This window comes from Pecten maximus, chromosome 13 (assembly GCF_902652985.1).
Source record: "Pecten maximus chromosome 13, xPecMax1.1, whole genome shotgun sequence".
Classification (NCBI taxonomy): Eukaryota; Metazoa; Mollusca; class Bivalvia; order Pectinida; family Pectinidae; genus Pecten; species Pecten maximus.
In genome coordinates this window covers 39,580,563-39,606,779 of record NC_047027.1, presented here as the reverse complement: position 1 = coordinate 39,606,779, position 26,217 = coordinate 39,580,563, and the positions used below count along the sequence as shown (strand labels likewise).

The 26,217-nt window shown below is 36.9% G+C and overlaps 1 protein-coding gene across 2 annotated transcripts; it reads right to left on the bottom strand.

The window, feature by feature from the left end:
• Positions 1–2,486: 2,486 nt before the first annotated feature.
• On the bottom strand, positions 2,487–17,786 carry LOC117341511 (bestrophin-2-like; the record flags this gene model as incomplete). 2 transcript variants are annotated; one of them, XM_033903381.1, is given in 4 exon segments in its annotated part: positions 2,487–2,653; positions 3,339–3,473; positions 5,146–5,356; positions 17,610–17,786. In XM_033903381.1, coding segments are annotated over 3 exon segments (481 nt in total), but the record flags the coding sequence as incomplete, so codon positions are not given.
• Positions 17,787–26,217: the final 8,431 nt, after the last annotated feature.

Below are 26,217 nucleotides of genomic sequence, written 5' to 3'. Positions count from 1 at the left end.
AATGATCACGACCGCTACTCCCGCTACGCTCGACTAGCCGAACGGTCGTTATTAGTCGGACGATGACTATACTCTATACTATATTTCTAAGTAAAAACGCTTCGATACTAGGAATTTATAAAAAGTACGAGTCTCTCGAGAGACGTCAATTTTGATTGGTTGAGATCTCCGAAGTAATTTGATTCGAGGAAACGACATATTTTCCTTTCTTATTGCCCACGGGATTATGCAGAGTCTTGTGGGATTCCGGCAAAGCCACAAGCTACGCACAGCTGTAAATCATTAACCGAAATGTCTACACATGATTTACGAATACTCGTAATAAACGTACGCGTCGATAGACGACAGTCGGAAGTTGTAAGCAAAGCATAATGATGTACTCTAGCTAGCTATACCTACTTCTATAATCATCCTCAGTCCCCAGTCCGTTTCGATTTTGTTTTCCCTCCTAGCCTGTACAAGCACACTGTTTGCCCACAGGATTGGCACCCAGAATTTGTTGTACTTACACTCCACCTCCTCGTACATAATGGCCTCCTCCTTCGATATGAATCCTGTATTTATTACTTCGTATGAGCTTACATGTAACATCACAATACATAAACTGGAAAATGATGAAATACTTGAAATATCGAAAGATATCAATTTAGTGAAAGCAATGTCACCTCGAAACATTAAATGACACCAAACTATAAGAATTGGGATTTTCACTAGGTTGACTATGGACGATCAGGCATACACACATCAAATGCTTTGTTTGTCATCTAGCTCAAGGGAATAGGATTGTGAACGTGAAGCTAAATCTCTCTAAACTCAGCAAACAAAAAAGCGACGATGTCATGGTGAAGGAAAAGCAGCAAAGATTACGTTAGAATAGGTCGTGCTTTGGGAAGAAGTCTTCATATGAAAACAAACAATGGTACTGCTGACAAAAAGAGGGGTAAAGTTTGTTGTCAGGGATATACTATTTGTGCGTTGAAAAGTCTTGCGATATAACTTGAAAAAATAAAATTGAACTAAGACCTTTAAGGATAATTCGCAATAACAAGATTTATTACATTTTTACCAGTGAAATATCAAAAATTATTCATTCTATAAAAGTGATATTTTTCACTAGTGAAAATCATTTTTGCTGATTTGACCAATCAAATTAATGATAAGAAAATACCAAAATAATTGACCAATCAGAAAGCCCGACATATATGTCAGCACCTGGACAGGGGAAACTACTTTTTTGTTTTCAAACGTATGCAAACTTTCGCTGTAGGCTTCCTTAACATACGAGGTAGGTTTTTCGTTGATAAAAATGTAATAAACACAATATCTAACAGTGTTGTCAGTAATACCAAATATATTTCACTCGTGTGGCTAATATTTTGATACTTTTCACTCGTGCTGCGCACTCGTGAAAAATATCAAAATATCAGCCCCACTCGTGAAATATATTTAGTATTACTGAAGACACTGTTAGATATCCTCTACACATTCTAGTGTGAAGTTTTGGGTGCTACTTTCGTCAGATACCCACGGTCTCTTGCGCTTCACTTAACAAATTGAATATTGATAAACGTCGCTTAGCGTAGTGCTATCAACCGTGGGTATCCGACGATGGGTTGCTACCCGCAATTTGGAATTGCGCGGCCAAGAAATTGTTTCTTTTCAGATGCGATTTGAGTTTGTCTATTTTAGATTTAGATGAGTATTTTGTTTTTGTCTATCCGTAACCGTTGTCAGAAATTTAGGTATGGAATATTTTTGGTCTTTTGGTGATCACTCTACTTGTTTTGTTAGGTGGGTATGTGCTGAGGTTTTTGTTGTTCGTAAAGGTGTTGTCTGTGTACCCTGGACTGATTTACACCAGTATTCGTGTATTGTTGTAAAAGGGATGGTTTCTGTGTATAGATTTAGTATTGTTTTATTTGTTTCTTTCACGTGTTTTGTTTGCGTAAGATTTCTATCAGTTCATCGCTTGACACTTATAAGTACAATAATAATTGTTTGATTCTTATGCGTTGCTGATAAAACAACTTGTTTGAATCTTGTTTTATAATTGAAAGAGATTCAAATAACGTGTCAATTGCTGTTGTTGCTACTGGGTGTGTTTGGCGGATCTTATTTCACATTGTGAAGCCTGTCTTGAAGGCTGTTTGGAATGTTTTCTTGTTTTGAACTGACTGTCTCTGTGTATGTTCTGATGTCCGTGGCTTGGGTATTTAATGTGGTGTTCTCTTTATAGATGTTGTTTATAGGAGATAAGAGGTAGCAGTATTGTCTTTATATTTGATAATTATGGTTTCTTTCAGCACACATGGATTCTAAACGAATAACCCAGTACATAAAGTTCTATTACCCTAAAGACTCGGTACATGTAAGAAGGTCAGGTTTACAGCTCTGGGATCAGGTTTGATATAACAGTCTTAAATAAAGTCTCAAAACATAGAATGACACTAGAAAAAGATCCACCGGGTATCAGGGTTTTAACTCACCGGACTCTACGATGTGATCCAGAGTAGGAAAACGCTTCATCACTGCAACACTCACAGACCGGGTAATAAGTATCAAACCGAACATCATGTACCGCGCAACACTTCTACGCATTATCCGGGCTCTCTCATCATGTCCATGTAGATAGCAACACGTCATGAAAAGTGTCCTGTAAACAGTAGATGTACTTAGAGACATACCCATACATTGAGTTCGGAGAAAGCTCCACCCCTCGGTGTGATATTATTTGTTTTTTACCAGAGGCTCAAGGCTTCACAAACAAAGAATATCACACCGCTGATGTTAAGGATTTCTCTGTCACATCTTCAATATAGAGAATGAGTAATTGTCCCATCAGACTATTTGATTTACATAGGGTCAAATTGTTCGTATATCGTTATCGGGGTGCATGATTATTGTTCCCCTTACTCTGTTTGTCCCAGAGGTTGAGGAATCATTTCCTATGGTGTGACAAAGTAATCTTGATCATGTTAAATGGTCTTATGATTGCAGACTAATGTCATAACAACTCTAACGCTTTAGTGATAGTGTGTGTGATTGTGAAATTGCTACCGGATTCTTATTTTACGGTTACAATTGACTGGAATATGGTAAATATGGTAGGGCGGGATTGATTGTGTTGAGGATATGTGTTACGTCAGATATTTTGATTCCATGAACTTTTCTGTGTTTTGTGAAATTTGATATTTATTATAGATATTTCTATGTCTATTTTTTTTGTAGTGAAGCTCTTTTCGGAATTTTAATGTCTAAGTGTTACGCTTATCAAAGTGTATGTTTGACTCTGAGGCTCAGGTTGGTCGGTTGCTGAATCGCTATGACTTATGACATACCTGTCGGGCCAGGGAACGTTCATGAATTGTGTCCACCATCTATGTACTATAAGTGATACGTAGAATCCAAGTACAAATGACACTGGAATCATGTCCGTATATTGAGCACAGAACATTGACAGCTTCTCAAAAACACTGTGAACAAACAGGAAAAAAAACATTTGACAGTGTCTGAAACCAGCTGTGGAAATGGGGGAGCCCCAAGAGCTTCAACAATACATTGTAATCAGGGACGAACAAAGAACATTCCAGCAACACGAAAGTCTGACCGATACTGGAACTAAGAGAAACAAACTTTGACCGCTCCCCAAATACACTGTAAACAAAATCAAATTCTAAATGACAATATAAAATGACCAAGAGAGAAACTCTGGGAATGGAAAGATTCAAAGACATTCTGTTATTAAGAAAGATATAAGCATATGTTCAAATTCTCAAATTCATCTTTAAAATGGAAGATACTACACTGTTTACGGGGGTTGAACATTTTCATATTCTCAAAAAAGTCTTAGTGCGGGGAAACTAAAACAGCTGCGTCCTTAAATACACTGTTTGAAATATAGGTCAACTTCCAAAATACACTGTTCACAAACAGGATAATTAATATTCAGTCAGTTCGCCTAATACTCCGTTTACAAAGATGAGATTAAAATACGGTCAGCTCCCCTAATACTCTGTTTACAAAGAGAGGAATTAAAATACGGTCAGCTCCCCTAATACTCTGTTTACATAGGGAGAATTAAAATACGGTCAGCTCCCCTAATACTCTGTTTACATAGGGAGAATTAAAATACGGTCAGCTCCCCTAATACTCTGTTAACAAAGGGGACAATTAAAATACGGTCAGCTCCCCTAATACTCTGTTTACATAGGGACAATTAAAATACGGTCAGCTCCCCTAATACTCTGTTTACATAGGGAGAATTAAAATACGGTCAGCTCCCCTAATACTCTGTTAACAAAGGGGACAATTAAAATACGGTCAGCTCCCCTAATACTCTGTTTACATAGGGAGAATTAAAATACGGTCAGCTCCCCTAATACTCTGTTTACAAAGAGAGGAATTAAAATACGGTCAGCTCCCCTAATACTCTGTTTACATAGGGAGAATTAAAATACGGTCAGCTCCCCTAATACTCTGTTTACAAATGGGAGAATTAAAATACGGTCAGCTCCCCTAAAACTCTGTTAACAAAGGGGACAATTAAAATACGGTCAGCTCCCCTAATACTCTGTTTACATAGGGAGAATTAAAATACGGTCAGCTCCCCTAAAACTCTGTTTACATAGGGAGAATTAAAATACGGTCAGCTCCCCTAATACTCTGTTTACAAATGGGAGAATTAAAATACGGTCAGCTCCCCTAATACTCTGTTTACATAGGGAGAATTAAAATACGGTCAGCTCCCCTAATACTCTGTTTACAAATGGGAGAATTAAAATACGGTCAGCTCCCCTAATACTCTGTTAACAAAGAGGACAATTAAAATACGGTCAGTTCGCCTAATACTCTGTTTACAAAGAGAGGAATTAAAATACGGTCAGCTCTCTTAATACATTGTTTAAACATGTCAAAAAATAAACGTTCTTTGCAACGGATGAAATAAGAAAGTAATATGTTAAAATGATACACAATAAAAGCGTGCAAAACATTAACGACTTCTTGAATTATTAACTTTAACAAACAATTTTATTTTTCTCTTGATAAATGAACAAGTCGTTATACGTACTAATGCAAGAATCAAATTCCATAATAATTACCATCAGATTATCGAAAATTATAGTGTGGAAATAAAAATGTACTTACATTCTCTGCTCCTTATTTAAAGCCATCCTGTATGAACAGCTTATCGCCGCGTACAGAAGTATGAAGATGAGCATTTCCTTATACATAAGCTTGTATATACTGCCTTTCCATACACCCAACAACTTCACAAACGTCCCAAGTCTGGCAGTTGCCACCCGGTACTGATACGCTATTGTCATCGTTTTAACACTTCACTACAACAGTGTTTTATCTGGAATATACAACAGCTCTGATGTCAATATCAATAAGTATGATCATTGTTGTTGTTGTTGTACATAATACGATTACACTGTTGACGATAGCAAGTACATAATATAGGAAATTAGCAAATGGATTATTTTGCTCGAATAATTAGCCAGGTTTTATTTGATAGAGTGTGTGATGAGGGGCTCGTACAAACCAGTAGCATATTGGTATTCATATATGCATTAAACGAATAATTCCCGTCAGAGATGTTTTACAGGTGTTGACGTGATGTAGTTTCAGTAGTTTATTGAAATATGTGAACTTGATGTCAAAATTGATGTGATGAATAATTTCAATTGATTCAAATAATGTGAACATGAGTGTTACATGTGTAGTTTAAATTTCTTGCATTTTCACCAGAGACCTCAGAATGTATCGCTATGACTTTTGGTTTTTAACCAATCAGTGTCTTGCTTTCTATTCACCGCACTAAAATCTGCCGATTTTTCGGTTCAAATCAAATTAAGCGAAGGTAGAATAAGTATGTTTAGCTCTACAATTCTAAAGTAGAAAGGCACAGCACTTATTGGTTTAAAAAAGTAGTCATTTGACAAAAAGTTCAGTATGCATATCTTATATTTTATATGGAACAACAGAAAACGTGCATTCTTGTTGTTTAAAGTTACTTAAGGGTACGTTGGAATAAATAGATGATCGGATGGGCTTATGATTTTGAACTATGACCTGATCTACTATTTTCTTGTGTGTTTCATGTCACGTGATCTTTTGTTGACGTCACACACCGGAAATTACTTCGACGTCATAGAGTCTTGCCGAGGTTGTGACTAAATCTTTCGCGGTATCGGAAACTATTGCGTTATTCGCACCCGTTACAAGATAGCCATGGTTCATGAAACGACTCGTCCGAAAATGTTTTTCTCGATGATTTTGATATTGATTGCTTTATTGCAAGTTTATAATCAGTACTAATACCTGGCCAGTCCCGCAGATGTATGACTATATGTATGTCTTTCTTTGTTTTTGTATGTATTATGGACAGATATCATCTAAATAGTGTTATTACATGTGATATGATATCATACCAATAGTATTATTACATGTGATATGATATTATACCAATAGTGTTATTACATGTGATATGATATCATACCAATAGTATTATTACATGTGATATGATATTATACCAATAGTGTTATTACATGTGATATGATATCATATCAATAGAGTTATTACTTGTGATATGATATCATACCAATAGTGTTATTACTGTGATATGATATCATACCAATAGTGTTATTACTTGTGATATGATATCATACCAATAGTGTTATTACATGTGATATGATATCATATCAATAGAGTTATTACTTGTGATATGATATCATACCAATAGTGTTATTACTTGTGATATGATATCATACCAATAGTGTTATTACATGTGATATGATATCATAACAATAGTGTTATTACATGTGATATGGTGATATGATATCATAACAATAGTGTTATTACATGTGATATGATATCATACCAATAGTGTTATTACTTGTGATATGATATAACAATAGTGTTATTACATGTGATATGATATCATACCAATAGTGTTATTACTTGTGATATGATATCATACCAATAGTGTTATTACTTGTGATATGATATCATACCAATAGTGTTCTTATTTGTAATCTGTATCGTATCAATGACTCACATCATCACAATAGTAGTATTACTTGTGACTTGATATAATAAAAATAGTATTATCACATGTGTAAAGAAATCATTCAACCATTCAGACATATAATGCATAGATTTACCTTTCGTAATGAATATCTTCTGTGACTTATATGCGCAGTGTATTACATATGTCACCGATCGTTACTAGCACAGAGTCGTCGTCATATTGATAAGAATGGCGGATCAGTCTTAGATAAGATAGTCTGTGGTAACGTGGGTGTAAATGCTTTAACGACATCCCAGACATTTAACGCTATTAGGAGGACATGGAGACCAATGATGTTTAAACAATCGGTATATTTTCCCCGTTTGAATATGGTTCTTATTGTGATATTTTGGTTAACAAGCCTCATTCCTAAAGCAATTAGACGATATTCCCGATTACTTCACACTTCCCCTGTTGGTTAAGTGTTAATAAAAGATTTGTACATACAATATCAATATATTATTCTCATCATTACAGTTCAACTACAACAGAAAATTCCAATCTTTATCTTTTGATCACCAACGCATTGTGCATATGATACATTGTGCTAATTATTTGATATATAACATGGTAACACAATTGACAAAGGAAGACAACTGTATGACTCGTGCCCTGACCGGGCCCCGAGCTCATGATCTACGGCACCCAATCGCCTAGTCAGAAATACCCGCAGCTTATACCGCTGCGCCACATCGGCGTTCCTAAAAAAGAACGTTTCAATGGCGTAGTGATGGTCGGCCAGAGTCGTCCATTAGATGATATGAATACCTGGATCGCAATGTATTTATATACATGGATGCAAATTGTACACATAGTATAAATATTCACCACAGTACAACTACGGCAGGAAGTTCAAATATTTATCCTTATGGTATATATAGATATCAACCACTTCTGCATAATACCTGACTAGCTACATTATGAATAAAATTAAACGATTCTTTATTGAATATATTATCTCTTACTTACAGTATAAAATGTCAGTAACTATATATAACTTGTTTTCTTTTATGTGTGCAGTATACCAAATATAAACATGTATGTGTATGGCTTGACTGATAACATGCTAACTAATTATAAATTCACCTGGTAGCAGCATACATCTTGAATGAGTCAATTAAATGAATAGCCAAGTAAGGTGCGTTCAGACACCAAGAACGGCTGGTAATCGGATCATGCTGCGTTTACACAAGGCCATGGTTTCCACGATCTCTATGATTCTAAAATAGCGCGGACCGCCACGATTTTTTGCATTCGTTGTTGGTTTTCTACGTTTCGAAGCAGTTCGGAAATTATTCACAACTTCTCAACACAGACCTAGTAAAACCTGAAGGAATCGTGTTTCCAAATTCACCAAGATCCCCTACGATAGCGCATCACGATATGTTACTCTCTGTAAGGCTCTACAGTGCTCTAATACCCGTCCTAAGTTCTATCACGTTGCCCCACGATTTGGGGTCAAATCGGGATAATTGAGGCAAACTTTTTGACAGACAAAAATTTTGCCAAGATCACTACGATCATCGTGATTCCGTCAAGTTCCCTCACGATCATTACGATTCGCCCAACCACGACCTATTACAACCCATCACGACCCTCCACGCTCATCACGATTCTCTCAAATCGTGGAAATCTGGGACATCGTGGCTTTGTGAAAACGCAGCATAATGCGGCAAGAGAGAACCGGTAACGCGGTCAGAAACAATCGAGACACTGGGAAAGGCAAAATACGAGTATCCAGCAGGCAAGACGCAATCGAGACATCGAGTACGAATAATTGTATGCATCGCGGGCTGCTGACAGTATATGGATACTGTGAAAGGCACAATACGGGCATCATGGCGAAACGGAATCAGTATCTTTGGTATGACTGAGTATATGCAATGCTTGCTAACAAAAAGGACAATTTAGAAAGGTTGTGTGGAAACAAAGCGATTCTACCTGGCGAAATCATGCATTATTTTCATTATGCCTGACAGATTAGCATTTAAAGTCTGTTTCATTATTTGTAAAGAACCCCTTCTTAATTTAATTTTTAAATCTAATTCCCAATACACATATATGTGTACACACAGATTTGCAAGTAAAACTCTGTTAGGTATGACAATCAGTGTGCTACGTAACCTTTTGACAAATGTTACAATGACGTCACGAGATTGCTACAGAACAAGTGTTTATCTCTGGGATACGTCCTATGATGGAAGAATAGAGCTTGCCATATAGCTGTCGTACGAATGATTTAAGTTGAGTTATTTAGGTTAAGTTACAAGTGCCGCCTGAAGTATGTAGACAATAACTTACTGGTGTCGTGGGAGACAATAAGCCACAGGTATTAAGGTAAAGTTTGTAGACAATAACTTACGTGTGTCGTGGGGAGACAATAAGTCACACGTATTGAGGTAAAGTTGGTAGACAATAACTTACGTGTGTCGTGGGGAGACAATAAGTCACAGGTATTGAGGTAAAGTTTGTAGACAATAACTTACTGGTGTCGTGGGGAGACAATAAGTCACAGGTATTGGGGTAAAGTTTGTAGACAATAACTTACGTGTGTCGTGGGGAGACAATAAGTCACAGGTATTGGGGTAAAGTTTGTAGACAATAACTTACGTGTGTCGTGGGGAGACAATAAGTCACAGGTATTGGGGTAAAGTTTGTAGACAATAACTTACGTGTGTCGTGGGGAGACAATAAGTCACAGGTATTGAGGTAAAGTTGGTAGACAATAACTTACTGGTGTCGTGGGGAGACAATAAGTCACAGGTATTGGGGTAAAGTTTGTAGACAATAACTTACTGGTGTCGTGGGGAGACAATAAGTCACAGGTATTGGGGTAAAGTTTGTAGACAATAACTTACGTGTGTCGTGGGGAGACAATAAGTCACAGGTATTGAGGTAAAGTTTGTAGACAATAACTTACGTGTGTCGTGGGGAGACAATAAGTCACAGGTATTGAGGTAAAGTTTGTAGACAATAACTTACTGGTGTCGTGGGGAGACAATAATTCACAGGTATTGAGGGTAAAGTTTGTAGACAATAACTTACTGGTGTCGTGGGGAGACAATAAGTCACAGGTATTGGGGTAAAGTTTGTAGACAATAACTTACGTGTGTCGTGGGGAGACAATAAGTCACAGGTATTGGGGTAAAGTTTGTAGACAATAACTTACGTGTGTCGTGGGGAGACAATAAGTCACAGGTATTGAGGTAAAGTTGGTAGACAATAACTTACTGGTGTCGTGGGGAGACAATAAGTCACAGGTATTGGGGTAAAGTTTGTAGACAATAACTTACTGGTGTCGTGGGGAGACAATAAGTCACAGGTATTGAGGTAAAGTTTGTAGACAATAACTTATGTGTGTCGTGGGGAGACAATAAGTCACAGGTATTGAGGTAAAGTTGGTAGACAATAACTTACTGGTGTCGTGGGGAGACAATAAGTCACAGGTATTCGGGTAAAGTTTGTAGACAATAACTTACTGGTGTCGTGGGGAGAACAATAAGTCACAGGTATTGGGGTAAAGTTTGTAGACAATAACTTACGTGTGTCGTGGGGAGACAATAAGTCACAGGTATTGAGGTAAAGTTTGTAGACAATAACTTACGTGTGTCGTGGGGAGACAATAAGTCACAGGTATTGAGGTAAAGTTTGTAGACAATAACTTACTGGTGTCGTGGGGAGACAATAAGTCACAGGTATTGGGGTAAAGTTTGTAGACAATAACTTACGTGTGTCGTGGGGAGACAATAAGTCACAGGTATTGAGGTAAAGTTTGTAGACAATAACTTACGTGTGTCGTGGGGAGACAATAAGTCACAGGTATTGAGGTAAAGTTTGGTAGACAATAACTTACTGGTGTCGTGGGGAGACAATAAGTCACAGGTATTGGGGTAAAGTTTGTAGACAATAACTTACTGGTGTCGTGGGGAGACAATAAGTCACAGGTATTGGGGTAAAGTTTGTAGACAATAACTTACTGGTGTCGTGGGGAGACAATAAGTCACAGGTATTGAGGTAAAGTTTGTAGACAATAACTTACTGGTGTCGTGGGGAGACAATAAGTCACAGGTATTGGGGTAAAGTTTGTAGACAATAACTTACTGGTGTCGTGGGGAGACAATAAGTCACAGGTATTGGGGTAAAGTTTGTAGACAATAACTTTACTGGTGTCGTGGGGAGACAATAAGTCACAATAAGTCACAGGTATTGGGGTAAAGTTTGTAGACAATAACTTATGTGTGTCATGGGGAGACAATAAGTCACAGGTATTGAGGTAAAGTTGTAGACAATAACTTATGTGTGTCGTGGGGAGACAATAAGTCACAGGTATTGAGGTAAAGTTTGTAGACAATAACGTACTGGTGTCGTGGGGAGACAATAAGTTACAGGTATTGGGGTAAAGTTTGTAGACAATAACTTACGTGTGTCGTCGGGAGACAATAAGTCACAGGTATTGGGTAAAGTTTGTAGACAATAACTTACGTGTGTCGTGGGGACACAATAAGTCACAGGTATTGAGGTAAAGTTTGTAGACAATAACTTACTGGTGTCGTGGGGAGACAATAAGTCACAGGTATTGGGGTAAAGTTTGTAGACAATAACTTACTGGTGTCGTGGGGAGACAATAAGTCACAGGTATTGGGGTAAAGTTTGTAGACAATAACTTACTGTGTGTCGTGGGGAGACAATAAGTCACAGGTATTGAGGTAAAGTTTGTAGACAATAACTTACGTGTGTCGTGGGGAGACAATAAGTCACAGGTATTGAGGTAAAGTTGGTAGACAATAACTTACTGGTGTCGTGGGGAGACAATAAGTCACAGGTATTGGGGTAAAGTTTGTAGACAATAACTTACTGGTGTCGTGGGGAGACAATAAGTCACAGGTATTGAGGTAAAGTTTGTAGACAATAACTTACGTGTGTCGTGGGGAGACAATAAGTCACAGGTATTGAGGTAAAGTTTGTAGACAATAACTTACGTGTGTCGTGGGGAGACAATAAGTCACAGGTATTGAGGTAAAGTTTGTAGACAATAACTTACTGGTGTCGTGGGGAGACAATAAGTCACAGGTATTGGGGTAAAGTTTGTAGACAATAACTTACTGTGTGTCGTGGGGAGACAATAAGTCACAGGTATTGAGGTAAAGTTTGTAGACAATAACTTACGTGTGTCGTGGGGAGACAATAAGTCACAGGTATTGAGGTAAAGTTTGTAGACAATAACTTACTGGTGTCGTGGGGAGACAATAAGTCACAGGTATTGAGGGTAAAGTTTGTAGAGGGAGACAATAAGTCACAGGTATTGAGGTAAAGTTTGTAGACAATAACTTATGTGTGTCGAGGGGAGACAATAAGTCACAGGTATTGGGGTAAAGTTTGTAGACAATAACTTACGTGTGTCGTGGGGAGACAATAAGTCACAGGTATTGAGGTAAAGTTGGTAGACAATAACTTACGTGTGTCGAGGGGAGACAATAAGTCACAGGTATTGAGGTAAAGTTTGTAGACAATAACTTACGTGTGTCGAGGGGAGACAATAGGTCACAGGTATTGAGGTAAAGTTATTAGACAATAACTTACGTGTGTCGAGGGGAGACAATAAGTCACAGGTATTGAGGTAAAGTTTGTAGACAATAACTTACGTGTGTCGAGGGGAGACAATAAGTCACAGGTATTGAGGTAAAGTTTGTAGACAATAACTTACTGGTGTCGAGGGGAGACAATAAGTCACAGGTATTGAGGTAAAGTTGGTAGACAATTAGCTACAGCTGTCGTGTGAAGTATGTAAACAATAATTCACAGATTTTATCTGAATTATATAAACAATAAGTCAAAGCTATCGTGTGAAGTATGTAGATAATACGATAAATTAATTAATCGTAAATCAATTAATTTAGTCTAAAATAGTTAAAATGTGAATAAGCGATACTTGTGGTGCCATTTAAAAGTGCATGTCACCTCACCCTATCTTATCCCCTCGGGTATTTCCGAGGGTATGTGTGTGTGTGTGTGTTGGGGGGGGGGGGGGGGGGGGGGGTATCCTACAGGATGTGACTCTTATAAAAATATACAAGATTTGATTTGTGTTTTCTGAATCAAAATTTGTGATATTTGATGCAAAAGAAAATGATAATTCTTAAGTTTTTGCTCCTGGGGGTTGGGCCGAGGAAGGGTGGTGTGAAATACACTAATTAATCTTACTTATTGATAATTTGATTATTTTAGATTAAATTACATGTAGTTGAAAGTGAAATGTTTTGGTAGAGGAATACTTTTTATTCAAGGGGAGTTTGCAGGGGCATTAAAAGTATCAGGATACTTTTTTTCTGGAGGGTACATATTTTGTATGACACCTGTTCTTTGATCCCTTCTCTCCCTATAAGCGCCCTCTTCTGAGGAGTTATTGCAATTACATTACTTCGTCGTCCCATAGTAATGTCTTGTCCGTTCGTCCACATATTTTGTTCCGGAGAATATTTTTGGTATTGTTTAAGAACACGCGTAGCTATCGGATATTCGGGTTTGGTTTTTCAATACGGAAGTTTCGAGATAGTGAAGTGACGTCAAATTACTTTGTTTGAGTAGGATATTCTCCCCGAAATATGACGTCACAATCACCGGAAAGTTGGACAATCGAGAAGAATCGTACTCAAACTATTTAGTTTTACGTCATTTTCACTATTTCGAAGCCCGTGTATTGTTTGCGGTAAACTCCCGTTATTTATGACCTTGAAGCCATATGGTTCGTCCCCAGACTTACTATCGTATACGTCAACAATATTCGAATGACTATGCGGTCGTTCCAGTTGATCCACTGTAATCTCTAATAGTCCAATGTCGTCCCCTCGTTTGTTATTTTCTTATTGATATCACTGTTTTCTTATCAGAAAATATTTGCTTTAAATGAAAAATTTGCTTTCGAGATCGAAACTTATGTTTTGATATAAAAAAAAAAAGCTATTGCATGTATCTGATATCGGAAAAGGGAAATGCATATCTTTTAGTCTTTCCTAAAACCTAAGACACAACATTGAAAACATGGAACTGGGATATAGAGCTCTTCCTATTTACACATTCATATATAGGGGTCTGTTTTCATCATGGACTATGAGACCAGCTGCATGTACAATGTACCAGCTAAAGAGCAATGTCCATGGTCTACTTGGCGATTAGGCCGATGTGGTCTACTCGGGGACGTATTAACCGTACAAGACCGTGGCTATACCCATTTACTAAATTACTTTACCTTCTTGTAACACTTAAAATCTGAAGATTTCTGAAATTCATCCGTTGTTCAGATTTTAGGCGAGAACATGTTTATACAATATTATACGACACTTAATTATACTTTATGCACATGAAATTAAACAGTATGCATGCAGTGCACATTCCCCAGTCATATGTATGTAAGCCTGGTAAACAAATAGAGAGATCTTCTCTCTAGCTCGTTGGTTTGCGCGTTTGACTAGCAAGCCAGGGATCCCGGACTCGACCCCTAGCAGAGACATGAATTTATATTTGATTAATTTAATTTTCATAACTGTATGTGCACAAGTTAGCTACATTGTATATATGTTATATGTGATTATCTAATTAGCCTCTAATGTTGCATCTCAACAAAACAAGTATTCCATTTTTTCTCCGAATGTGCTTCCGAAGTTGTATGTTGTTAGCTATTTTATCCGTTTGGGGTATGCCCGTTGTCCTTTAAATTATATAATCTCGTTGTATGTTTACTGTCCATGGTTATCGCAAGGAAGTGCAGTTTATCGCGGCAGAAACTTCAAGAATGAAACGTGCTCGTGAAGAACGCGTACATTTTACGTGCATCAAACAACCGCGAAAGCTTGCATTGGTCAATGACAATGAACTCACAAGGACATAAGAACTAGGACTCTATGTTTGGTTTATATCCTAGTCCGAATAGAGCCCTTAGATTAACCTTCCATAAACCACCCATGTTATAAGGGAGTCATATCTAACGAAATAAACTAAAACAATGACAGATCCGAAAGGACCCCTTAATGTGACCATTTCGGTCCCCCATAGTCACAGATCCGAAATGACCCCTTAATGTGACCATTTCGGTCCCCCATAGTCACAGATCCGAAATGACCCCTTAATGTGACCATTTAGGTCCCCCAAAGTCACAGATCCGAAATGACCCCTTAATGTGACCATTTAGGTCCCCCATAGTCACAGATCCGAAATGACCCCTTAATGTGACCATTTAGGTCCCCCATAGTCACAGATCCGAAATGACCCCTTAATGTGACCATTTCGGTCCCCCATAGTCACAGATCCGAAATGACCCCTTAATGTGACCATTTAGGTCCCCCATAGTCACAGATCCGAAATGACCCCTTAATGTGACCATTTAGGTCCCCCATAGTCACAGATCCGAAATGACCCCTTAATGTGACCATTTCGGTCCCCCATAGTCACAGATCCGAAATGACCCCTTAATGTGACCATTTCGGTCCCCCAAAGTCACAAAGCATGTCGTTTGTCGAGATGCAAAACAGTCCCTTGTTGACCAGTGATTTTATTTTAATGTCGAATGTCGAGCTGTACAACATTCAAATTCTGAATGTCGTATGTCCAGCTACATGCCATTCAAAAGTTCCCTCGTTGGCTAGTGAAAACATATTGACCATGCTTCATATAAGTGAATCGATAGATGAATAACTCCTCGCTAGACCTTGAATTTGACCTTGTGCCTTTGACATTTTCTGGAACATTTTCTTCAGATTGATAAAGAATAAAACATGACAGAAGTTATATGATATTTAAGAGTGTGACGTTTCGATGACTTCACTGTCACCTTCATCAGACTAATGACCAATGTGAAGCGCACACGCACTGTCTTATGTATTGTCCGAGATGGTAATAGGCTCGATCGTCTCTTAAGAATGTTTCGTCTTTATCATGATCCTATTTACATCAAGTTCTAAAAAAATGCACGGGATGCCCTTGACATTTGATTTTGTCGATTCGGCCATACTAATCGAGTCGACAGGGGGAGTTTATTAACGAAAAGGTAAACCATTTTTAATTGGGTCAGTTTTCAACGCGGTCCATATTCCACGGATGTGAATGCGCTGATGGTTCAATTTCAAAGGCACGCGTGGTTAATATTCAAGGTTATAAACTTATCCCGTGTCAATGTTAAACCAGGGTTTATTTTCAACGTTACTACGGTCAGAAAGATAATAAATAAATATGTTGTCTTTCAACATAACTTTTCTGATAATTTAGAATTAAAAATCTTTAAAGTGTGTAAACATGTCTAATCTGTTGTAAAAGGGCTGCTTTGACAAATAAAAATGATATGATTCAATGAGGGAAATTCCTTTGAAATACGGAGGACTGAATTGCTGATGTCAAACATATAAATATCGTCACACACTCGTGGCTACAATGACGTATCCTCACTCGCCCAAACGTAAACTCTATCACTTTACATTAGTCATATGTGCTATTTTAGAAAATAAGGCAAAAATATTATCAATTTAAAACATATGATAAAACAGAATGTTGGTATAGTGTCTTTTAGTAAGATGAGGTAAGTAAATAAAAACATGTCAATAGCATGTTAATGGTACAGAGACGGGGAGCAGAAGTAGCACTTGTATCTAATCCGGCAGGAGAGAGGCTTCCTCCACACTGTCGACTAGTCGGATCGCGTGCACTAGCTACTGGCAAGGAAACTTAGCTGAACACAGAGCACACCTTAATTAAATACATGTGTCATTCTCACATTCCAAACGTCTCTGTATGTCGTATATTTTGATCTGAAATGTCAACTAATGTCTTCCTATGGTGGTTTGTAAATACTCAGAATCTGGGTAAAACACGGAGACTAAGGCGGTGAACACAACTGTCACCATTTTTGCGTTGTGCTATTTATCAAAACCCTGGTTTGACTCTTTCAAGAAAAAATGTACATAATTTGGTACAATCAACTGAAAGGAAAATAGTGCAAAAGTTAAAACTGACTTTGAGTTTAGAGGTCCGATTAAAAAATACCCCCTCTGCAATTAACAGACGCTACAGGGATCCATATACAAATACGTCCGATACAAATGAAGTATTTTATAGCTATACGTATGCACATATTACATAGCGTGTGACACGTTACTGTCGACTCATTCATTAAATTCTACAAACATTGACACCGCAAGTGGCGTAATAGCTGACAGCTAAGGGATACACTATGTATATAGGTTATACGTAGGTTAATCAAGTACAAAGTTTACAATAGATTGGGTTCTTTATAATACGGCTACTCTGTGTACATGATTAGTAATTAATATACTATTCTGACTCTGTATATTTTATTATTATTTACTCGCGTACATGAACGACGCATCGCCCTAGTATATACCTAGTACATATTGTCTGTAGCTTGTCTTACCTGCGGTAAATAACAAACAATAAATTACACACACGGTGAAGTACACCTGATACGCATTATATTCGTAATTAACTTAATATATCCAATATATATATACATAACCAATGTCTGTACACTTACCTTTTGCCGATATAAATTGTTACTGTGAAGGACTTATTCAGAATTGAGTTATTCACCCAGTTGCATGTACACAAACATTGCGAGTTCCGGATGTTGAATTAAGTTAGACGTCGTCTGTTCCTCGGAAAACACTACAATTGACTACTTAGGTCAAATAGGTATCCCAAGAGATAGATGATCGCGTCCCCCGTGGCAGTGACCTGACAGCTGTTACGATACCTCTGCAGTAAAAGAAACGTGAAATGATTACCGCCTTTGATATCGAGATGTAAGAACATAACCCGTGTGACCTTACAAATAGGTCAAGGTAATTATCTTGAACAAGTTTGATAATATGTGATCCCCGCACAGCGTTGGCCATACTTCATTAAACAGCGACTGTACTCTTAACATAAAAGATTCATACCAACATCATATTGATCACTAAAGCTTATATATAGATGTTCGTAGTGATAGCAGGGTGTGTCACACAGTCAAATTATTTTACACATTCGTTTTAGATCCACAAAATGAAAATAATATCAAAACCACAAAAAGACATAATTCTCGTTTTTAAAGTGAGACATTGTAGTACTTATGAAATGAGGAGGCCATCTAAAAGCCTTTCTCTATATTGTAAAACTTAAGATTGTGTCCTTTAATCAATCGACATCAATTACGGATATACCATGATATCAAGCTTCAATAGCAATATGTAAATGATGCAGTTGGAGAAAACATCTATGTCATTACCTAGAGAACCTCGTCATCAAAACATCAAAAACCGTAAAGTTTATCCTACATCTCAAGGATAATTCGTCCACGTTGGTTTAATAAAAAATCTCGTATGATAGAGTGTATATTTTGACCAATGTGTCATGGTCTGCAGAGGAATATATATAACAACATCTACGGAACTGAGTTTGATAGACTTCTGAATGTCTTCACAGTTTACAGTCTGTCTCAGTAGGTCAACAGTTTCCTGTTAAAAAAATCTTGTCATCGAACTATTCCAAAAAAACAGTGTCAACCTGGTGTGACTTAGTGGTCCTCATTTTAAAATGTTGGAAGTATACCTAGATCTGATGCACACATTCCAATGTCTTACTGTTCCTATTTTTCCTGCTGCCCACGGTGGGTTTTTTTTCGGAAAAGGCAAATGCCGTTAATTCCCGGCAACATTTTCTGGATCCATACACCTTCATTATCTTGCTGGCATATGCAAATATCCTAAGTTCTCAATTCTATTCTGAAACAGGCGTTGGGTGTTCAATGTACAGAATCATCCCGCCGTCATCCCGCGGCAACTTTGATCTACGTGAACAACTGTACAGTATTTCTATCTTTGCTGATGTCGTCTGTCCTTCACTCAGAAATGTACTCCCAATGACATCCTCTACCATACTATTATATGTCTATTTGTCTTTAACTTTTTTTTACAAATCAACCATTTAACAATTCTCCCGCAATTTTCACATATATGAGAACACAGTGCCGGAATGGTTAGACTCACACCACTCAGTTGTCTACTGCTCTATTTCTCACGAAAATTCCCTGCCGAACCAGCTATCCTTTTTGCTGCAATGGAACCATTGTTATTGTGCCGTTGTTGGATAATTATCTGACGAAAAGGTCATATTCCTCTAAACCTGGGTCTCTCATATCACGTAAAAAGATATTGGAGTCATCATAAATAACACCAGTTAAGAATTTGGCATATCTTTTCCATTAATGAACCTCATATTTCCTCTTTCTGTAGTAACTTTTTTCCTATGCCAGTCTCGAGCTCTGACACTCTCATCACTCCTATTATGTCACAACTTGAAACACTTTCCTTCTTGTTAAAGACAATGACCAACATTACACTGTTCACGTGTAATGAAGGTTTTTTCAACTTGGTAATGGAACTCGCTATATACCAATTTTAGAATTACACACCACACAATCTACCTCTTATCAGATACAACTGATAAACATTGATTTATCTTTTCTTGCTCTCATATGTAGCAAATATATATTGGAAAATACATTATCTGAATTCTAGTTGTCTAAAATAAGAAGGCAACATATGACATGTAGTTGATTCTTATACAAAGGCATTAACAATTAGCATGTTAACAGAGTGAGAAAATTAAAACTTTCACAAATGGAATTTATTTCTCAAATATGAAGAATAATGTGTGATATCTTGATAACTTTTATCTACACTTAACATACCTTGATAATAAGAAGGTGATGTGTGTCATCTTCAGTCTGAAGATTAACCAAGAATCACAGAGGAAATGGCAGTGATGATGATCTTGATGGGGGCAGGATGTATGATCAGCCAGGTATGTATTAATTTTTAAACATTGATAATGAATTCATATAATTATGTTTCATTTTAATCTAGTCTGCATGAAGAAGATAATACATGTAACAACAAATTAACACACTGTCAATTTCTTTTTCATCAATCATTTGCACTTAACAAAAGCCTTGTTTTTTTTTTTTTTTCCCATAACTTCCTTGTTTTGAACATTTGCAGTGTAAATACACTTTTAAAGAAATCCAAATGCTAATTTAAAATAATGTGAACATGAAACTTAATTTGATACTTAAAAATGCTGAATAATGTTTCAAAAAGTGTTCAAAATTATGAAGAAATACTTTAGTTTTTCTATTTCTAGGTAACCCTAATTGTCCAGTGACAAGTTTTGAGAAATATATCTCAAAATTGAACCCTGATTGCAAGGCATTTTGGCAAAGACCCAATTCGCAGGCGTCAGAACAAGCTCGTGTGTGGTATGACAACAAGGTTGTTGGATGCAGAAAATAAGCAAGGATGCTGGTCTAGGATTATTTACTCTAACCATTGTATAAGGGCTACCTGTATCACAAGCTGTCGGTAAAAAAAAAAAGAGAAATGTCTGATGCTGTAGCTAATAAGCTCACTCCAGGGGCTAAAAATTGTGAAGCATTGCCACCAAAGAAAAGTGAAAACTCGTTGATGAATAAAACATGTAGCACGAGTATTATTGAAAATGTTGTGGATGTAGATGATGATCTTGCTGCATTATTAGTAGCTGACAATGAAATGTTTAACTTGGAGAAGATTCCACCATGCTCTCCAAAACAATCCAAGCCAGTGTATTCCTTTCATAGATGTAGTATTACCATTAATAATTACTGAATACTTAACATACTAATGAATAAACTGTTAATATTGCTCTGGTCTTTTTGGCACTTTAAAATATTGTCAATTTTCCTGTTATGTGAATAAATTATTATGAATTTTATTATTGTTATTTTCAGTAAAATATTTGGTGTTGGAGAAGGATATAACAAAACTGTTATCGACTGTGATTTCGGGCAACAAATGACCTGTTGGACCCCCAAGCAAACCGTTGCCCCCAACCCCAGTTGACAACTGTATACTGTAAGCTAAACTCATTCAATTGTCGATGACCTCTTTTTTACTTATATAAACAAACAAATTATAGATAAAACCACTTTTAGTATCAGCAAGTATCCATAGCTTTAAACCAAACTCAACAATTTACTTATAAACTGACGTATTACAGATAATATTTGTCTTGACGCAACCATTCTCTCATCTACTGCTACTTGATGAAAGGTTAGATCAATTCTAGGGATTCTGTGTTGGCATGGTCTAGAAGGGTGTTAATTCGAATTAATTCGAGTTTGTCACCTGCAAGCAAAGTTGTTTTTTTTATTGATAGACCAGGTCAAGCCATGTACCTTAATACACAAAACTACTGCACAAAAAAGGTGTGAAGGAAATCATTGGTTTTATAAATGCAGGTAAATCTTCAACCTCGTACAGAAGGTATGGTGGGTCCTATTTTTTTAGTAACCTTAAATAGCCAAATGTTCTTCATGTGAACGAGTTTTGTGATCCAATCTTATATAATAGGATGGATTGATAGACGCAAGGACAGACTGACAAAGTGGAAACAAAATTGCACTTCTCAAAATTTCCAGAGAGCATGCAATTGTTCAAAAGTATAATAGAATACTAATAAATGTAATTTAGATAGGTTAGTTTAAAGAATTCCTCGACATACATCACTATCTCGCACATTTTAAACATCAGCTGTTTATTATTAAATTTGATATTTTTACTTTTATCAATGTCTTTAGGGGATGTTATCTGCAGTAACGCAAAGATGCACTGGAAACGCCTCTTTGGAAGTAGGGGGACACAGGATTGAAATTATATACGTTTTGAGGCCCAATAAATATTAATAGTGGACATCTTTGTAAAGGACATGTATATGATAATCCCTGTTAACCTGAGTCAAAAGTGAAAAAAAAATAGTTAGCTGTAAACATTTTGAATAAACATGCACAATTATAATATTGTTGAATTTCACACGCTGCCGGACAAGTGTGGTTGTTTCAAAACATTGAAAAATTACTTATTATGAACTGGTTTGATCACAATTGATGTATATATGAAACATTGCTATACATGTATGGTTATATGCATCATGTACCAATGTTACTTATCAGTTTTTATCTGTATATGTGCACCAAGTTCCCTGGGGCTGGGCATAGGACATGAATTTGCCTTTATCAACAAAAGAATCGGCAAGCAGACTGGTTGTGCTACACAGGGATGTTACTAGCTTGTGGTATTCAGAATAACAGGATAGCCATCGGTGTCTTTGTCGGAAGAGAATTCCTAAAACATACATTTCAAAAGTTGATACCAAAATATAGACATGATGCAGCTTTTCCTCTGGGGATTTAGTAGCATGTTTATGCTAGGGAGCATATTGCTATGTAAAGATAATTGTAAGCAACAATTAAGTGTTTATTGGATACATAAAAAAAATCCTGTTGTTTACACTGCTATGCTAACTTGCTGTTTGATATTGCATAGATGTAATTAAACCAAAAACAAGCATTTCCCAATTCAACGAAATCTTATCTTAAATATTTGCTTCATCTGAAAACTAATCCATCTTGACAAATAGATGTACTGATATACGTACAGACAGAAACAGCATTATACTACCGCAAACATTTAATTTTAAACTTTTTCATTAAGCTCAACATTATACTAACTTTCTCAGTCTCCCTGTGAATACATCTGGTGGTACGTTTGGTGTAAACTGGGTTTATTGTTATCGAGGCACTGTTCATCCTCTAATGGATCATCCTGCCAACCGATACAACGGGAAGGTGTTAAACGTTTATGTTTATCGTCGAGGATCCATGCTTATAATGGTAATTACAGTCGAGGATCTATTTTTGTATTGATAATTACCGTCGACATTTTTGTATTGATAATTACCGTCGATATTTTGTATTTATCTTTCCCTTTATCATTATTACCACGGTGATGACCACTACACTCACTGAACAGTGTATCTCGCCGGAATGGTTGGTGTTTTTATATTCGATTGCCAATGAAATTCGCTAAGTATTGAATTGCCAACCGAACGTAATCTTGGTTGTATAAGTATGCTACTGACTAGAAGTCAGGCGGCTGCTTTTCTTTAATATCTACATTACCAAATAGACAGATATGTATTGCTGGTCTTCAGTGTTAACTACTGGATAATCTGTACAAACACTGCCACATGAACGAGTCAGTATGTAAAACTGTGAGAGGTTGTCAAGTCTTCCTTAGTGTCACAAAAAGATGAGAAAACACCAAATGGTGACGGTCCACAGGAAACGTGTAGAAAACTGACACTGGAAGGTACACTACAACTGACAACGTTGTTATCAAAGGATTGATATCAACAGGTAGTGTTGATTTAAAACAATTATTACATAGCAGGTCATATCCGAACATTAATTACCACAACCATGACATGTTGAAGGGTAAGAAAGGTCACGACGTTCTACGTCATCAACATTATTATACGCAAACTTGTGTGTTGTATCAGTTGATAAATGACAGTAAAGAACATCTTGCTGCCGCTTAAGTTTATGTAAAATGTACACGTCATGTAACCCTGATCAGCCTATCATAGGCGACTACTAATGAAGTCATCGGTCGTTTTTTTTTTTTTTTTTTTCGCACAACATGTATTGTTTTCTTTTCCTAATATGAACTTAGTTAAAATGCAATGTTTGTAAAATGTCAAAATAGAACTCCTGCATTATGATATGCATAAAAAATGAAAAAATAAATGTACGCTATATTTGGTGTATTCATTATGAAGTATTACATGCAGGCTTCACATTTGTTAAAACTAAAATAAATCAATTGGTTCTGGATTTTAAATTGCCGGATTTTCGGACAGTGTGATTACACCGGAAATTTAGTTTTGCCTACAACGAAAAAAGGCGCATCATAGTTAAAGTTTTCCCGCAACATTACCTTAATTATGATGCGCCTTTTTTTCACAACTTATGTACAACTTAATACCATGGTATTCATATGTCTGAAAAACATAGAAAAAATAAGTATACTTATCCTTCAGAGTTCTATTAAAATTGCCAATGTTGTACAGATTACAAATATTTGTCCTTTATTATAGGTAGGGTTAACTGGCTATACTTACATATAAAAAAAAACAAGTACCTGATATTTTTCTAAATTGGACATTTTTACTGTGCACTGCTACGTAATTAATATTTCAAAATTCAGAATATTGGCCTAAAATACCCTATCCTCTTTGCCGGCGTTATCACACCTCTTCTTTATAGTTATGTCCATTCTCACACGGGGTACCATTTTAGTTACATCTCGTGAACTGAGTGTAAATGGATAATGGTGTGCTAGTAATGAAATTAATGTTGCATATATTCTGGTGTCCATACGCGTAGTATCCATTCAGTGTCTGTCTGCCATTCCGTAAACTGACTTCGTAACAAAATTCTATACTTTTTTTGCCAATGCACACAATTCTGATACACGTATTACTAAACTGTTCACTTTCCGACGTTTCTATTCCGCTGTGATTTGTTGAGTGTAAGTTTAATTATGAAAATGTATAGAAAGTCAGTTGAGGTTAATAAGCTGTTCTACCTTTGAACATTAACTAACTCGAGTTAGATAAATATGATCAATAAACGTCACTCTTTGGGGAACGTGTTTATCCAATAGCTTCTTTTCATACAAACGTCGAGTTCAAATTCTACCAAAGTAACAACCAAATTCGGTAAACTTAATCATTACGCGACAAAAAATAGTCGGTAAGGAAGGATAGTGTATTATCTACTCTAGGTGTACAGCTGATATCTTTTGTGCTATATTTGCATTTATTTTATCTTTTTTTTTCGTCTTTTGTCTTTTGAATGACAGACAACAAAAAGAATAAGTGAGAGTAGTTACAATAAGTCCGTGGTGGAAGGTCACAGGTTAGCCAATCATTTTTGGAGATCACAAATGGCCAATCAGGAGCTTTGAAAGTGGTTACACACAGCAGTATGTAAGCAAATACAAGGAGCCTGAAGTTGGTTCCGAGTTCCGAGTTCCGTTTAAGAAAAACTGAAATACTATGTATTAGCTTTATTGGTTTTGGTCCCAGTTCCGAGTTCCGTTTCCAGTTCCGAGTTCCGTTTAAGAAAAGCGGAACAAGGAACCAGTTCCGAGTTCCGTTTAATAAAATATTCTATGTACTTTATCTCAATATGAGATCCGAATCTGAAGAAGACAAACTACATGCGTCAAATGGTTGCAAAGTCATTTATCAGTCAAGTACATGCATGAATTTTACGGGACTTGATCCTAGTTTTCAGTTCCGTTGAAGAAAAACGAAACTAGGAACCAGTTCCGAGTTCCATTTAAAATATCCTATCTATGAACCAGTTCCGAGGTCCGTTTACGAATTTGATGTAGTTCCCTGTTCCATTTAAGCTTCAGGGGATTAGGATAAAGTCCCCCAGTTCTGTTTAAGAAAACTGGTTACGAGTTCCGTTTATCTTAAACGGAACTCGGAACAAGGAACCAACTTCAGGCTCCCGCAAAAAAACACACTGTTACTACACTGCCATTGGCTTCGCATTGACGCGAAATACAGGCAACGCCTCACTATAGGATATGGGAGTACAGAGTGTTTTGCTGGATTGAAAGTTAACCATCGCCTTGACAAATTAGACTTGACATGAGAAAAAACTATCGAAAAAAAAACAACAAATAATACAATTGTTTAGTAGCATCCCTATAGACGAAGTAATACATACAAAAACTTAAGGATAAATTCGAAAACACTTCTTCAGTACTTTCGTCGCATCTTGGCAATTATTCTTCAGACTTCAATATTAGCCACACGAGAAACATTTTAACTACACTATTAAACCTGGTGGGTAAAAGTCTATTACTCGTCCTGCTCGCAAGATTTGTTTGACTGGCAGGAATGGCAAATTGAATTGCCAAATCGTATCAATAGAGTTATCTCTCTTCAAGCGTCCCCTTATATAATTACCTTGTACTGGGTGGCGCGGCGACGCACTCGGGGGGGGGGGGGGGGGGGGGGGGGGGTGTTCGAAGCGTAAATATGGCGAGAGATACGAGCATGAACCTTTTCGATCCGATCACGAAGAGAGATATCGATGCGGGTGGAGACGAATGATCGTTATTTACGTTTTCACTGCTTTAAACATCGTATGTGATATGTATGGCTTGGTCGATGCCTCTACAATATTCCTTTAGGTGTTATTTACC